The sequence below is a fragment of the Cupressus sempervirens genome, chromosome 11 (assembly GCF_028749045.1).
Source record: "Cupressus sempervirens isolate cs-2001-9-10 chromosome 11, ASM2874904v1, whole genome shotgun sequence".
NCBI classification, from domain to species: Eukaryota; Viridiplantae; Streptophyta; class Pinopsida; order Cupressales; family Cupressaceae; genus Cupressus; species Cupressus sempervirens.
Window position 1 is genome coordinate 6,223,712 of NC_143128.1, and position 15,163 is coordinate 6,238,874.

At 34.1% G+C, this 15,163-nt stretch overlaps 1 protein-coding gene across 1 annotated transcript in view; it reads left to right on the top strand.

The window, feature by feature from the left end:
- The first annotated feature begins 207 nt into the window (after nt 1-207).
- The window catches only part of LOC149527953 (uncharacterized), a 55,449-nt gene continuing 40,493 nt past the window's right edge, over nt 208-15,163 (top strand). Inside the window, exon 1 of the mRNA XM_089811219.1 lies at nt 208-291. Coding sequence (XP_089667345.1) covers nt 208-291 — 84 coding nt within the window. The remainder of the gene's footprint in view (nt 292-15,163) is intronic.

Sequence of the window (15,163 nt, forward strand, 5' to 3'; positions counted from 1 at the left end):
AAGAAGAGGCCTGGTTTGGACAATCTTTTGGCTGAGCTGGAGCAAAACTATGAGATTGTTCTCTATACTCGTTATACTCGGGAATAGGCAAATCCTATTCTTGATAAACTAGACATTGGTTTTCATCTCAACCGCAAACTTTACAAAGACTCTTGCCAAGATTATTGGCTGTGTAAGGATATTGGTGTTCAGAATAAGGATTTAAAAATGGAATATGCGAGTGTGAAGAATGTTGTGATTGTGGACTGTGATGCTTCTGCTTACAAACATCATCCTTATAATGGGTTTCTGGTAACTCCATTGGAGGAGGATGATAGTTTGGATAATGAGCTATGTAAGCTAAAGGGGTTCTGTCAGAGAAGCCATTGCTAACTTCGAAAGGAATGGCAGGAGGCGTATGTCCTATTTTCGACAGGGTTGAGTTTGAATGTGTGTTTGTCAACTCTAGGTTTTCATTAGGGTCGTGTTTCCCTTTGTTATTACTTATTATGAGGTTTGCAATTAGCTTATCTATATTGCCATTAGACCATCCATCACAAAACCTGCAAAATAATCTATCTGTTTGTGACTTTAATGAAAGGAAGAAGGAAGCACAGATCTTTGGTTTACTGATTGAAAAATATTTTTATATTAATATATTTTATAAAGCTTTGATATTTCCCACATAAACAAATTGAATAATATTAATTCCAAGCTATTTAACAATTAACTTATTGTTTTAAAATTATATATATGTATATTTATTTATTTAAATTTAGCATTTTAATAAATTTAATAGTACTTTAAATTTATACTTATTTGGTATTTAATATCAAATAATTTAAATAACACCTTAATGAATTAGAGTATATTTATAGAAAGAAAATAAGTAATATCAAAATAATAATTTATATTTATTGAAATTTATAAATATTATTTGAAATTGTTCATTTGAATTTTAGCTTCAAGTGTAAATTAACCGTGTTTGATTATTATAATTTGAAATATGTATGAATAATAGATTTCATTCTAGAAAATGATGACAAACAATTGAATGATATTTGTTTTGATTTATGTAAAAAAATTTTGATAAATGAAAATGGTCTAGAATTTCTAGTCACTTGGAACCTATTTACCTCTGAATGTATTTACTAAGTGGTATTGATAAATACCTCAGATATTATTAAAATAGATTAGGTCAAGATTGAAGGGTCATTATGGGACAAGATTATAAGCTCATAGTTGAGGATGTATGGATGGTGTTGCACATTATCATTAATGAGAGAAGATTAGAAGTAAATAGCGCTATATTATACAAGAAATAATAGTTATAAATTAATTGTGACATTCTAGGTATCATATCCTTACAATTCAACCTAATTTATTCATTTTTGTCTCTCTTTACTCTCCTATAGTTTTTTTAATCTCTTCTTTCTCCCCTTTGCTTACATATTATCTCATATAGCTATTAAAGGAGGATAGGATTCATGAAATTATACCTACTTCCAACAAGTACATATTTCCTAGTCTCGTTAGATGAGAATCAATAAGGATTCATCAATGATGAATACATGTCTCTTTCAAGGGAAATACTTCTATAATGTCAGATCTATGAGATCTATGGGATGAAGCTTAGTTAGCCTACAAAAGTGGTTCCCACTTTTTATCCATAAAGTAAAATTGGCACTTAATTATTTGTTTTCATTCTTTACACCTTCAAAGAAAATGGAGGCTTCATTCAAAGTTTCCCAAAGGAGTTTTTTTGAAGATGCTTATGTGAATGTTTGAACGAACCCCCTGAGTGGATTATTTCATGAATTATGGTAACGAGGGTTACTTTCACCAAAAAATAAAAAAGACCTTGCTAAGATACATCTAGAGGAAATGAAAAGTTACCTATGATCAAAGGTAATGATAAGAAGTAATTACTACCCATGTATATAAGAAGATCCAATGAAAATATGTCAATTTCTAAATACTTAAAAGGGAAAGGAAGAGGGGAAATGATGAAAAATAAGATTATTGTGTTTATGCTAAGGATAATAAACACACACACACACACACATAATATTCTTAATACTAAAAAGGGAAAAGAAGAGGGGAAATGATGAAAAATAAGATTATTGTATTTATACTAGGGATAATAAACACAATACAGACAAATAAATGCAATGATCTTATTTATTATCCTTGGTAAATAAATGCAATAATCCGTAATATCCCTAATAAATTTAATAAAAATGTTTAATATCCCTAGTAAATATAATAAAAATGTTTAATATCCCTAATAAATGTTAGAAAAATGTTTAATATCCCTAATAAATGCAATGATCTTATTTATTATCCTTGGTAAAGTATGAAATATTATATAATTTTTTTAATAAGGTAATTTTTGCCTTTGTAAGATCCTCTAGCTCGGTAAACATTGATGATAGCTATAACTTTTGGATAGAAATAGGCTATCTAACTATCTGCATCACATTTTGATCTAATTTTTTTTCTTATCTCTCCATCAACTTTCCATGTGTGTCAATATTTGGTGCATTCACCTTCTCCACAAGTAATGCTAAATGATCTAGCATTGGTGCTTTTTCATCCAAAGTTACATATCTAGCACAATTTACAAGAGAATATCCTTAACATCTATCACCACTTGTTTTTAATTTAATTCCTTTCATAGTTTATCTTGTTTATCTTTCCTTGTACACAATTCACTATATTCCTTCCAAGCATTAGGATCTAACTTGTAGGGTCATAATAAGGAATTACAATTACCTCATCCAGAGTTACACCATATCTTTATGTCTTATTCTTCTTGACTTTATCCTTATAAGTTTTTGATCTTTTCTCAAGAATAATTTTGTTGGAATAGGAGCCTTATGCTCCTAATTTGTCTTTGTTGGCACATTCTTCTTTTTGTTCTCTAAATTGTTCTTCTACTTCTCGTGGGATTCTTTCTGAGTGTTATTTTTGGGTGGCACTTGAGGTTTTTCCTTAGTTGTCTTACCTTTTTCTTGCTTCTTGAATTCCTCATGTTGAGGTCTTTGAGAATTTGGCCTTTTACTTGTTCCAATAGAAGAAGTATCTTCAATATTTGCATTGGTATATCCTTCATTTTGTATTGTTCCATCATTTCCTTTTGTAGGTCACTTCATCCCTTTATTTCCTTCTTCTTTTATTGCTAAGTATTAGTGTTTTCTACATCCATAGGAATGTTAGTGGTTAAATAATTGAGAGAATCATTTACATTTATATTTACAATTAGTGTTTTAGTGGCTTTTTTAGGAGCTTGATACTCTTGGACTAGTTTAATAATAGGTGCATAGCCAAGTATATACATAGTGGTTGACTCAGGAAATAGGTGATCATTGGGATTTTTCTTGGTAGTAGCCATAACATATTGATCATCACTTACTTCTTCACCTAGGTATTTTACTGTTAAGTCTTCAATTAACACATTTTCTTCTATACCTTTTACTAGTGTTGGTATATCATCAATAAAATTTTGTATACATGTATTTTCATACTCATCTTTTTATTATCCAATTCAAATTTTGATGTCAGCTCAATGTTTGACACATGAATTGTCTCATCAGTGTATTTATGTTTAAAATTGTCTTCCACATCTTGATGTCATCTTCATAATTTTCATGAAGTCTTCTAGTTAACACCCTTAATGCTCTTTTCTTATGCATAAAGCTGCCCTAATATTTTTGCATTATCTCATTCATTTTCGGTACTAATAGGTCTAGTATTGTGACTACAAGAGTACTCTCTCTCATTGTTCTCTCAATTTTCACCACATATCTTTGTTTTTGTAATAATTTTTTTATAGAAATCTTTAGCAATCATGTTGGAAAATTCAATAGGTACATACTTGGATTTATAAATCATATCAATAATATCTTCTTTAAGCTTAATTTTATCTACATCACTTAATGTGTGATACTTAAAATGTCCAAGTACAACCAAACCTCTAGTTGCTCTTATTGAATCTATAATCTCATTAACTGTTTTGGGCTTCTTACTTTCTTACCCCTCTAAATTGGCTTATGTCATCTAACTCAATTTTATCACTATTTTCCACAAAAATTAGCTTTCTTATCCTCTGTCTATTTGTGAGTGAATGATTGACTATCCTTTCTCTTTTAATAGGTTTTAGTTTGAGATTGTATAGGTTTGGTAATTTGTACAACTCCTTTCTTGACATATGGGGTGGAAAGGGTAGTAGCTCTAGTTCTTGAACAAGTAGCTTTAAGACTCTAAGGTGTGGCAATTTGTTTACTTTTTTCCTTTCTTAGCCTTTGGTTTTTCGATCTGAACTTCTTCTTCTTCTTCTTTAGCTTCATCACCCCTTTCTCCATCATTTCTCTTCGTTGCAACTTTCACCAACTATCCTATATCCTCTTCTCCGCTGAAATTACCTTTAAGTGTATCAATCATTTTCTTTGATTTTCTAGTGAACGTGGGTCCAACAATTTCCATCTTAATTCTTATTACACGATAAAGTTAAAATGAGGGTTCACTTTAAACCCATGCGGTTACATGTTTTTGAAACCTTGTCTCACAATGTTAAGAAAAACAAGAGGAAATAATTTTTGGAAGTGCAAAGTCCAACCTTTACCCTCTCGAGTGACATCCCGAATTCTAAGGCCAAAGATTTCAATTCCACTTAAATGAAAGGAGGAAGGAAGAAAAAAATCTTCTCCAGTTTACTAATTGAAAAGCATTTTTATATTAATATATTTTATATACCTTTTACGTTTATCATATTTAAACAAATTGAACAATAATAATTTAGAGTTTTTTTTTATTTAATAACTAAGATATAATTCTAAAATTAAAAATATATATGTATATATACATAAATTTATTATGATATTTATTATATAAATAATACATATATACTTAAATTTAGTACTTTAATATCTATATGGTTGGTTATCCTCTTTTAAATTAAATTATATGTTAAGTTTATTAACATTATAAGTTGTAAAACAAAAAAATTCTAAATGTAGATGACTCAAAAATATAAAATAAATAAAATTTTATTTAAACACTGTTAGGAACCTGTGTGTTCCTTCTGTTTATTTTGTTACAGTAGAGTTGTTGGACGCATATGCTTTGTAAGTCGTCCCGTGAGTTTATTTTATTATCCCACATGCATAGGTAGTATTACTTTTCTAGATCGTACCCAGTATATAAGAATAGGTTGAGGCCCTTGATGGGCACGGACGAATTTATTGTATTGAGCTTGCTCAAAGGAGGTTACCCCCTCGAAGTGGCCTGCGATCAGTAGATTTATTCTGAGTTCTGCTATCACTTTGTATTCTGTTATTTCGAGCATTCTCACGATATTGCTATAAGGAGGTTCTTCTCATCTGGTATCAGAGCACTCTCTTGGGCTCCCTGGGTGGAAATTACATCAAATTTGTTTTTCTGTCGTGGCCTTCAGGTTCCTCTCACTTCTAATATCTCTTGTTATTGCAATAATTCATTTCAGTTGTTCTGTCTGTGAGTGAATTTTTCTAAGTCGACTGTTCAGAAGAAAAAAAAAAAAAAAACAAAACCTTGTTTTATGGTTGTTACGCGTACAGGAGCAAAAATCATGGAAGAGGAAATTGCATCCCTCAAAACCAGACTTCAAGATCTGGATGACAAAATTCTGGGTCTTAACTTTCAGCAGTCAGCCATGAGCCGAAACCATTCAGGAGATACTGGGTCCTCTTCTGGCAATTTCCGTGGACCAAAGCTTGATTTTCCACGCTTCGATGGTTCTGATCCGACTGGATGGATCTATAGGGCAGAGCAGTATTTCAGCTTGCATAATACTTTGGATAACCACAAAGTCTCCCTTGCATCTTTTCATTTGGAACATGAAGCTCTTCAATGGTTCCGTTGGTACATCAAGGCTAATGTAGGCCCAACGTGGAGCGAATTGTGCACCCTCATTTTGGAGCGCTTTGGCCCTAGTTCCTTTGATGATTTCATAGGAGCACTCACTAAACTGCGTCAAACAGGCACTGTAAGAGAATACCAGACAGAGTTTGAAAAATTAGCTAATCACACAGAGGGCTTGTCTGATGAATTCTTCCGTAGTTGTTTTGTCAGTGGTCTGAAGGATGCACTTCGCTCAGAAGTCAAAATGTTTCGACCTACTACAATGATGGAAGCCCTTGGGTTGGCTAAGTTAGCGGAAGACAAGATTAGTGCTCTACAACGCTCCAGATCTAATTTTGTTCCATTCAGAAATACAGGTTCTCACAACCCTCCAGTCATACAAGCTCCCAGAACTACTCCGATCAAGCACTTGTCTGAAACAGAGATGCGAGTCAGGCGAGACAAAGGGCTTTGTTATAATTGTGATGAGAAATGGTCTCGGGGCCATAGATGTGTTCAGCAAAAGCTCTATCTCTTGGATGTGGATTCTCCACCAGAACTGGAAGAATATGTAGATGCTCAGGAAATAGTGGATGCTGAGGTTGAGCCTCACCAGCCTGAACCTCCTTCCCCAGAAGCTCCACCAGAGATATCTGTCCATGCTTTGGCAGGAGTCACTACTCCACAAACCATGCGGGTCCAGGGTTTCTTCAAGAAGATCCCTCTTACTATACTCATTGATTCTGGTAGCACTCATAACTTCATTGATCCACGAATAGCCAAACAGGCTGATTGCTTTATCCATCCCTGCTCTAGCTTTGAAGTCATGATTGCCAATGGGGGCACTTTACCTTGTAAAGGGAAATGTCGCAATGTGCGTCTCTCTATTGGAGCTTATAACATGCGCTCTGACATGTTTGCCTTACCCTTAGGTGGTTGTGATGTGGTTTTGGGTGCCCAATGGTTACGCACTCTTGGCCCCATTCTCTGGGATTTTGCTGAACTTTGGATGCAGTTTTCAGCCGAGGGGCACCAACACACTTTGAAAGGCTTACAACCAGGGTCTCTCAGCATCATCAGTTCACACCGTATGGAAAAACTTCTTAAGAAGAATTCACATGGTGTCATCGCTCAGCTCCATTCCATTCAGATGCAGCCATCAGCAGTCTCTAGCACTCCTACCGATCTCCAACACATTTTGGACAAGTATTCTGGTATATTTGCTGAACCTGTGGGATTACCTCCTTCTCGTCCAGAGGACCACCGTATTCAGCTCCTTCCTGGCAGTGTTCCGCCCAACATCAGGCCCTACCGCTACCCATTTCATCAGAAGATCGAAATCAAGATACTTGTCCGTGACTTACTGAAGCAAGGTATTATTCGCCCTAGTACCAGTTCCTTTTCTTCTCCAGTTCTGCTTGTTCGCAAAAAAGATGGGTCATGGCGACTCTGCATTGATTTCCGAGCACTTAATCATCTCACTATAAAGGACAAGTTTCCCATTCCAGTTGTTGATGAACTTCTTGATGAACTTCATGGGGCTCATTTTTTCTCCAAGTTAGATCTTCGTTCTGGGTATCATCAAATTCGGGTTAATGAGGAGGATATACCTAAAACTGCCTTCCGCACACATGATGGTCACTATGAATTTTTAGTCATGCCCTTTGGCCTCACGAATGCTCCTTCAACATTTCAGGCAGTGATGAATAACATATTTCGACCATACCTCCGGAAATTCATTCTGGTCTTCTTTGATGATATCCTCATATATAGCAAAACTTGGGCTGAGCATCTCCATCATCTGGAGCTTGTCTTGCAACTTCTCTCTGATCATCAACTCTGTGCAAAACTATCTAAATGTGTGTTTGGCCAGGAGGAAGTGGAGTATCTCGGGCATATTGTTGCACACCATGGAGTGCGGATGGATCCTACAAAAATAGATGCCATGAAAACTTGGCCACATCCTAAAACTCTCAAGAGCCTTCGGGGTTTTTTGGGGTTGACTGGCTACTACCGCAAGTTTGTCAAAGATTACGGGAAAATTGCAGCACCATTGACAGCTCTGTTAAAAAAGGATGCCTTCTCCTGGACCCCTGTTGCTGAGACTGCATTTGAACAACTGAAACAGGCTATGTGCAGTACACCTGTTCTCGCGATGCCAGATTTTTCCAAACCCTTCACTATTGAGAGTGATGCTTGCGGCAATGGATTGGGTGCTGTTCTCCTGCAAGATGACCATCCTATTGCGTTCACTAGCAAAGCCCTCTCTGGTAAGAATCTAGCCCTCTCTACTTATGAAAAAGAAATGATGGCTATTTTGCATGCTGTACAGAAGTGGCGGCCATACCTCTTAGGGAGTCATTTTTGCATCAGAACCGATCACCAAAGTCTGAAATACTTCCTGGAACAACGGGTATCCTCTCCTACACAACAGAAATGGGTCAGCAAACTCATGGGGTATGATTATGAGATCACCTACAAGAAGGGTAAGGAGAATATTGTGGCAGATGCTCTTTCTCGCACATTTGATAATCAAGCTTCCCTTTCTGCTATTTCTAAGCCCATTCCCAATTGGTTAGCGTCTGTTCAGCAGGGCTATGACAGTGACTCTTCTTTATCTCAAATCATTCACCAGCTAGCCAATAATCCTTCTGCTATACCACATTACTCTTGGGATGGTGCTTCTCTTCGATACAAGGGTCGGCTAGTGCTTCCTCAGAACCCAGCTCTACATCAGGCTATTTTTTATGAACTCCATGCTTCTCCTTCAGCAGGGCACTCAGGCTTCCTCAAAACTTATGAGCGAGCAAGGAGAAACTTCTTTTGGAAAGGGATGAAACAGACGATTCAACAGATGGTGGCTGAATGTGATACTTGCCAACGCCACAAGGGTGAAACGACCCTCCTTCCTGGCTTGCTCGAACCATTGCCCATCCCTACACGGATTTGGACTGATATTTCTATGGATTTCATTGAAGGGCTTCCTAAATCCGGTGGCAAGACAGTGATCTTGGTTGTGGTTGATCGTCTCTCGAAATATAGTCATTTTTGTGCCCTCAGCCACCCCTATACTGCCTCCTCTGTTGCACAAATCTTCATGGACCAGATATTTCGTCTTCATGGACTCCCTTCTTCCATTGTCTCTGATCGTGATGCAACTTTTACCAGTCATTTTTGGACTGAACTGTTTCAGAAAACTGGCACCAAACTGAAGATGAGTTCGGGCTATCACCCACAAACTGATGGTCAAACGGAAATTGTCAATAAATGCTTGGAAACTTATCTTCGTTGCTTCACTTCCGAACAGCAACATCAGTGGGCCAAGTGGCTCCCTTTAGCTGAATGGTGGTACAATACCTCTTACCACACTGCCTCTAAAATGACTCCATATGAAGCAGTCTATGGTCAGGCACCTCCAGTGCTCCTTCCCTACACTCCCAACAGCTCACCAGTCCAGGCAGTTGACATAGTTCTCCGCAGCAGGGATCAGATTCTTCGTACCTTACAGGATAATCTTCACATGGCCCGTAATCGGATGAAACAGCAAGCAGATCAACACCGTTCTGAGCGCTCATTTCAAGTTGGGGATATGGTTTTTCTTCGTCTACAGCCATACAAACAATCCTCCCTAAAGCTGAAAGGGCGTCATAAGCTGGCCCCAAAATTTTATGGGCCTTATCAGGTTCTGCAGAAGATTGGTTCAGTTGCTTATAAACTGGAACTTCCTCCTTCTTCCCGCATTCATCCAGTCTTTCATGTTTCTTGTCTAAAGAAAGTTCTGGGTACCACTGTCAGAGCACAAACTACTCTCCCTGAAATGGATACGGAAGGATCCATTATCCTGGAGCCGGTGGCAATCATTGACCAGCGCACTCGCCAGCTTCGCTCTCGCTCCATCTCCGAGGTCTTGATTCAGTGGCATGGCATGCAACCAGAGGATGCTACCTGGGAACCCCTTCTTCAGATTCAACAACAATTTCCACACCTTAAGCTTTGAGGACAAAGCTTTTTTCTAAGGGAGAGGGGATGTTAGGAACCTGTGTGTTCCTTCTGTTTATTTTGTTACAGTAGAGTTGTTGGACGCATATGCTTTGTAAGTCGTCCCGTGAGTTTATTTTATTATCCCACATGCATAGGTAGTATTACTTTTCTAGATCGTACCCAGTATATAAGAATAGGTTGAGGCCCTTGATGGGCACGGACGAATTTATTGTATTGAGCTTGCTCAAAGGAGGTTACCCCCTCGAAGTGGCCTGCGATCAGTAGATTTATTCTGAGTTCTGCTATCACTTTGTATTCTGTTATTTCGAGCATTCTCACGATATTGCTATAAGGAGGTTCTTCTCAAACACTGTAGTAACAAATCTTTTACTTCACATTAAAAATTATTAAAAGAAAGTACTAGTAAAATACTAAAACAAGTATATAAAAATAGACTTGAATTTAAATGCTTGTACTATAGATATATTTTAGGAATATTTTAAAATAATTAAAATATGATAATCAAAATATAAATAAGTAAAAATAATAATGATTTAAATAAATTTAAATTTATAAATATATTTTTGTGTTATCATTGAATTAAAATTTTATTTTATTTGTAAATTAATATTATTTTCTTATATATTATTATTCTAATTTAAAATATGTATGATTAATAGATTTATTTCTAAAAAATTATGAAAAATAATTGGTTTTTTTTTTTTTTTCATTTAAATCAAAGTTTATTTTGTACATGAAAATGGTCTAAAAACTTATAGTCACTTAGAACCTTTTTTTTTAATATATAGAATAAGTGATCTTGATAGTTGATTTACAAATTATGAAAATAGATAGATTGATGTGTGGAGAATCTTACAAATTATCAATGATGAGAGAATATTAAAAGTATATAGCAATGCATTATTAGTCAGAAAAATATTATAACTTGTTTTTTTGAAATTATTGGATGTGTTAATTTTAAGATGGTGTCACTTTATTTTTTATTATGCTAGGTACAATATCCTCATGGTTTAAGGTAATTTATTCACTTTTGTCTCTTGTTAATATTACATGGTTTTATTTTTTCTTTATTCTCCCTATACTACATTGTATCTCATATAGTCGTTAAAGAAGGATAAGGAGCACATGATATTATACCTAGTTTTAATAGATACTTATTTCGTAACCTAGTTAGATAACAAGAGTTGAACCCCAAGTTGGAGTCCCTACCTTGAATAGGAGCAAGGTGTTACCATTTCACTAGCATTGCACAGAGTAGTAATTGACATTAGAGGAATTGTTTCCAATATTACAAAAAGGAAAGAAATGTGATGAATTAGGACAAGAAAACAAATCCAAAAAGGACACATATGGGGTTTTGTTTTAGCTCAATGTGGTGCTGTAATAAATAGAGGTGCATCAATGTATCATATTTTCTAAGAATCTATTAAATAGGGTGTGCATGGTATGTACCATTTAGTATGATGAGAAACTATATTCCACTAATGCTTCAATCTTACTTTCTATTTACTATTAGTGTGTTGTAACATTATTTCATCAGTGTATACCATTTATTTGTTACCCTCAAACGTAAATTGTAGCTAAGAAAATATAATGTATGGTAGCAGTAACTTCCTTGCCTAATATGTTAAATCATTATTATCTTCCTTTTTGTTTCCTAAACATATAGTTTTGGCAGTGCCTTTTCACTCTATAACCTTATTTTCTACTCCCACGCTTTAAAAAAATAATGCAGGTAAAATCCCATTGAAAGGGAAGGATTGATGTGGTTGTTCAAATAATTAAAAATAATTTATAAAGTTGGTTGTTATTTGATTTAGATTCTCATTAAACAAAGTCATCATGCACTTAGTATGGTAGAGCACTCACTTAGCATATACATTTTCTTTTATTATGTGTCTAAGAATGACCCAATCACCTCTTTGATCTAAGAAGCGTGAATCACCAAACATCATGAGAGGAAATCACCATAAGACATTCTCACTACAAATTCACAAAAGCTACAAGAGTTTTGTTCTATAAAAAATATCAATAGAAAAATAAATATGACTATTTAGACTTTTGATAAAAGAAATTCATTGATCATTACAAATTTAACAATTCATAGGGAGAGGCATTTAATTGAAAATATAGCTTAAAATTTAGAGAAATTTTTTTTTAAAAATTTGGTTAAAGGTAAATCTCAAATCTAATTTTCTTCATAGTAATAATAAATCATATAATATTAAATAAACTTTAATGAAAAGTAATCTAAATAGTCAAATCTACAAATATGTTTGTAGAAATATAATTTTTCAAATTTAGTGTCATTTGACATAGAATTTTTTATTTCTTCTTATTTATCTAAAATTGAGATTTACCTTTAACCAAATATACAATGATATTATTTGGTTACATGCATTAGAGAAATGAAAAACCAAATGAAAAAATTGGTACTCAAGAAAATGAGTACCATAATTTTTAAATTACACAACTTCCTAGTGTTTTGTTTTTTTATCAGTAAATGGCCGAAGCCTTGTATTATATTGAATAAAATAAATTTAATTTATAGAATTATCTATTCAAGCGGGCACTGGTAGAAAGAACAGAGCAAGAAAACCTCCAGTCTTGCCCAGGACCAAAGTCCTGTATTATATAGTTTAAAAGGGGCATACCGCAGTTTATATGAAGCTTTATCTAGGTAAATACAAAATTCAATGAAGCGAGTAATAACATATATACATCCTTTGAAAAGGGACATAAAACTAGAGAGAGGCAAGTTTTTGAACATAATTTAGCAAGGATCCTGCCATGAAGAATTATTCAATCTGCCATCTACATGAAAAAATACAACTATCATCCAATATGGGATTAGTACCAATTAAATGTGGTCATAAAAATGGGAGCAAAGAGACCAATCAACATACTTAGAGATTATTCATACAATAAGAATCCTAAATATTACCACTAGAGTTAATTAGAAGATTTTATAATATGCTTTATGTGAATCTTTATCTAGAATCTCATCCTATTACCTAATCATTTTACATTTTATTCTTAGAGTGGATTAGATATTTAGGGTTCTTATCTAGTTCAAATGAAAAGATTCATCAAAATTATATTAACTAAATTTAATAATTTTAGATGTTCATTGATTCTTCTTATTTTTATCGTATACTTGTGAGTTTGAGAGGAGAATAATTAAACAATCTCTCCCCAATTACCGCAGAGATTTCAAACCTAAGAACATCATCTACTAGGTTAAGGATCCTATTTCACCTCTCCTATTTGACAGCCCCTCTGAACACCATTGTCCTCACCTCTAGAGTGTGAAAGAGGGAAATAGAAGACTCCATGCTCATAGAGAAACAATAGGGTTTTATAAGAAAGAAGAGTCGTAAAAATATTTAGTATTCCAAGCCTTAAATAACAGATGACAACTCACAGTTGTTAAGCATTGATTGATTCCTACTCATATGTGTGTGGAATTATTGAGATAGTAAAAGAGACTATACTTAATGTGTCATGATTGTTTCTCAGATGTCTAATAAATGTAAGAAGATTTTCTTGCTATGAATGTCTGTCTAATAAAGGTGTATCATATTTCTACTAAATTGTTCTTTTCTCTAATCTTAGTATTCTACTTAACTTAATTCTATTCTGCTAAATATATAAAGTCTTCTCCCTCCACTCCTTTATTTGCCAATTTATCAGCTTCTAAATTCCCTTCACGATAAATATTTTGTATTCTAGTCTCCTCAAATTGATCTATAAGATTAAGTACACTTTCTAGTTTAACATTTAATATCCAATTTGGTGTTTGTCACTTTCTAATTGCATTTAGGATAATTTATGAATAACCTTCAATAATTAACTTTTAAATATTATTTTTTATTCTTACTTTTAACCCTTCTTTTAATGCTTCCAATTTAGCTATATTATTAGTTACATTACCTAATGGTTTAGTTCATTTTAATATCCAATCTTCATTTTTTGATCTAACTATACAACCCAATCCCACTTTCTCAGAATTTCCTCTAGAAGATCCATCAAAGTTTAATTTATTCCATCCTATTGGAGTTGCTACCCATTTACATTCTTTCTTGGCTATATTATCCTTTTTAGGATTAACTAAGGGAGGATTAATCAAATGAAGCCATTTTTTCGTCATATTCTCATCCCATGTTCAGAATGTAACTTCTGCCTTTGGTGTGTTCCTGAGATGGCAATTCATAACTTCTGTGATGGGTGCCTCAATTTTATTGAAAATTTTTATCTTACTAAGTTCTAAATTTTGAAATATTTGTGTATTTCTTTCCTTCCATATCTCCCACATAATGATTGCAGGTGTAATATTCCATAATTTCTCATAGACACTTATCCTATTCTTAATTGGCCAACCCTTAAGAAATCCCTCAATATCCTGAGGTAAAGGGGAAGTCCAATTGAATTTATTCTTAACCCAATACCAATAGTCTTGTGCAAAGGGGCACTTAAACAAAATATGCTCCATATCTTTAGATTCATTTTTGCATAGACTGCATCTGTATGGTCCTTCAAATCCAATTTTAGAGAAGCTATCAGTTGTAAGAATCTGATTCTAAATTGCCACCCAAAGAAAGATACCAACCTTAGGTAGGCATTTTGAATCCTAGCATAGATCCAAGGGCATAGAAATATTATCAAATCTTTCTGAGTTAATTATAAGATCATATCCTAGCTTAACTTTGTATATTCCATCATTAGATGCTCCCTAGATGAGTTTATCTGCTCGATTATTGTGAGTCACACATCCACCCTTAAGGATATTTTCAAGGATAGTTTTATCTATACTTGGAATATTTATATTATCCAAATATTTCCATACCTAAGTCTCAATCTCATCAATCCTGATAAATGTTTTGGCATAAGAAACCTTAGGTCCCCAAATATTAGTAATGACATTGATGTTATTTCTAGATATTCTAGAATTAATAATCAGGGGTTGACCATCCCATGAATCATCCCACAATAATGCCTCATCACCTCTACCTAAATCCCAAGTAAGATATTTGCTAACTAGATCATAAAATTCCAATTTTCTGAACCTCTTGGTGGATTTCTAATTCTAAAAAGAGAGGAAGGATCTAATGGATTAAGATATTTATTATAAAGTATTTTTGCCATTTTTTAATCTTTTTCCCTATATAAGCGTCATACTAGCTTTGCTCCTAATGCCTCATTCTGCCAACTGGGATTTTTTATGCCCAATCCCCCTTTATTCTTAGGCCTGCATATCTTATCCCATTTTATTAGTGCTTGTTTCTTTTTCTCTTTTGTTCCA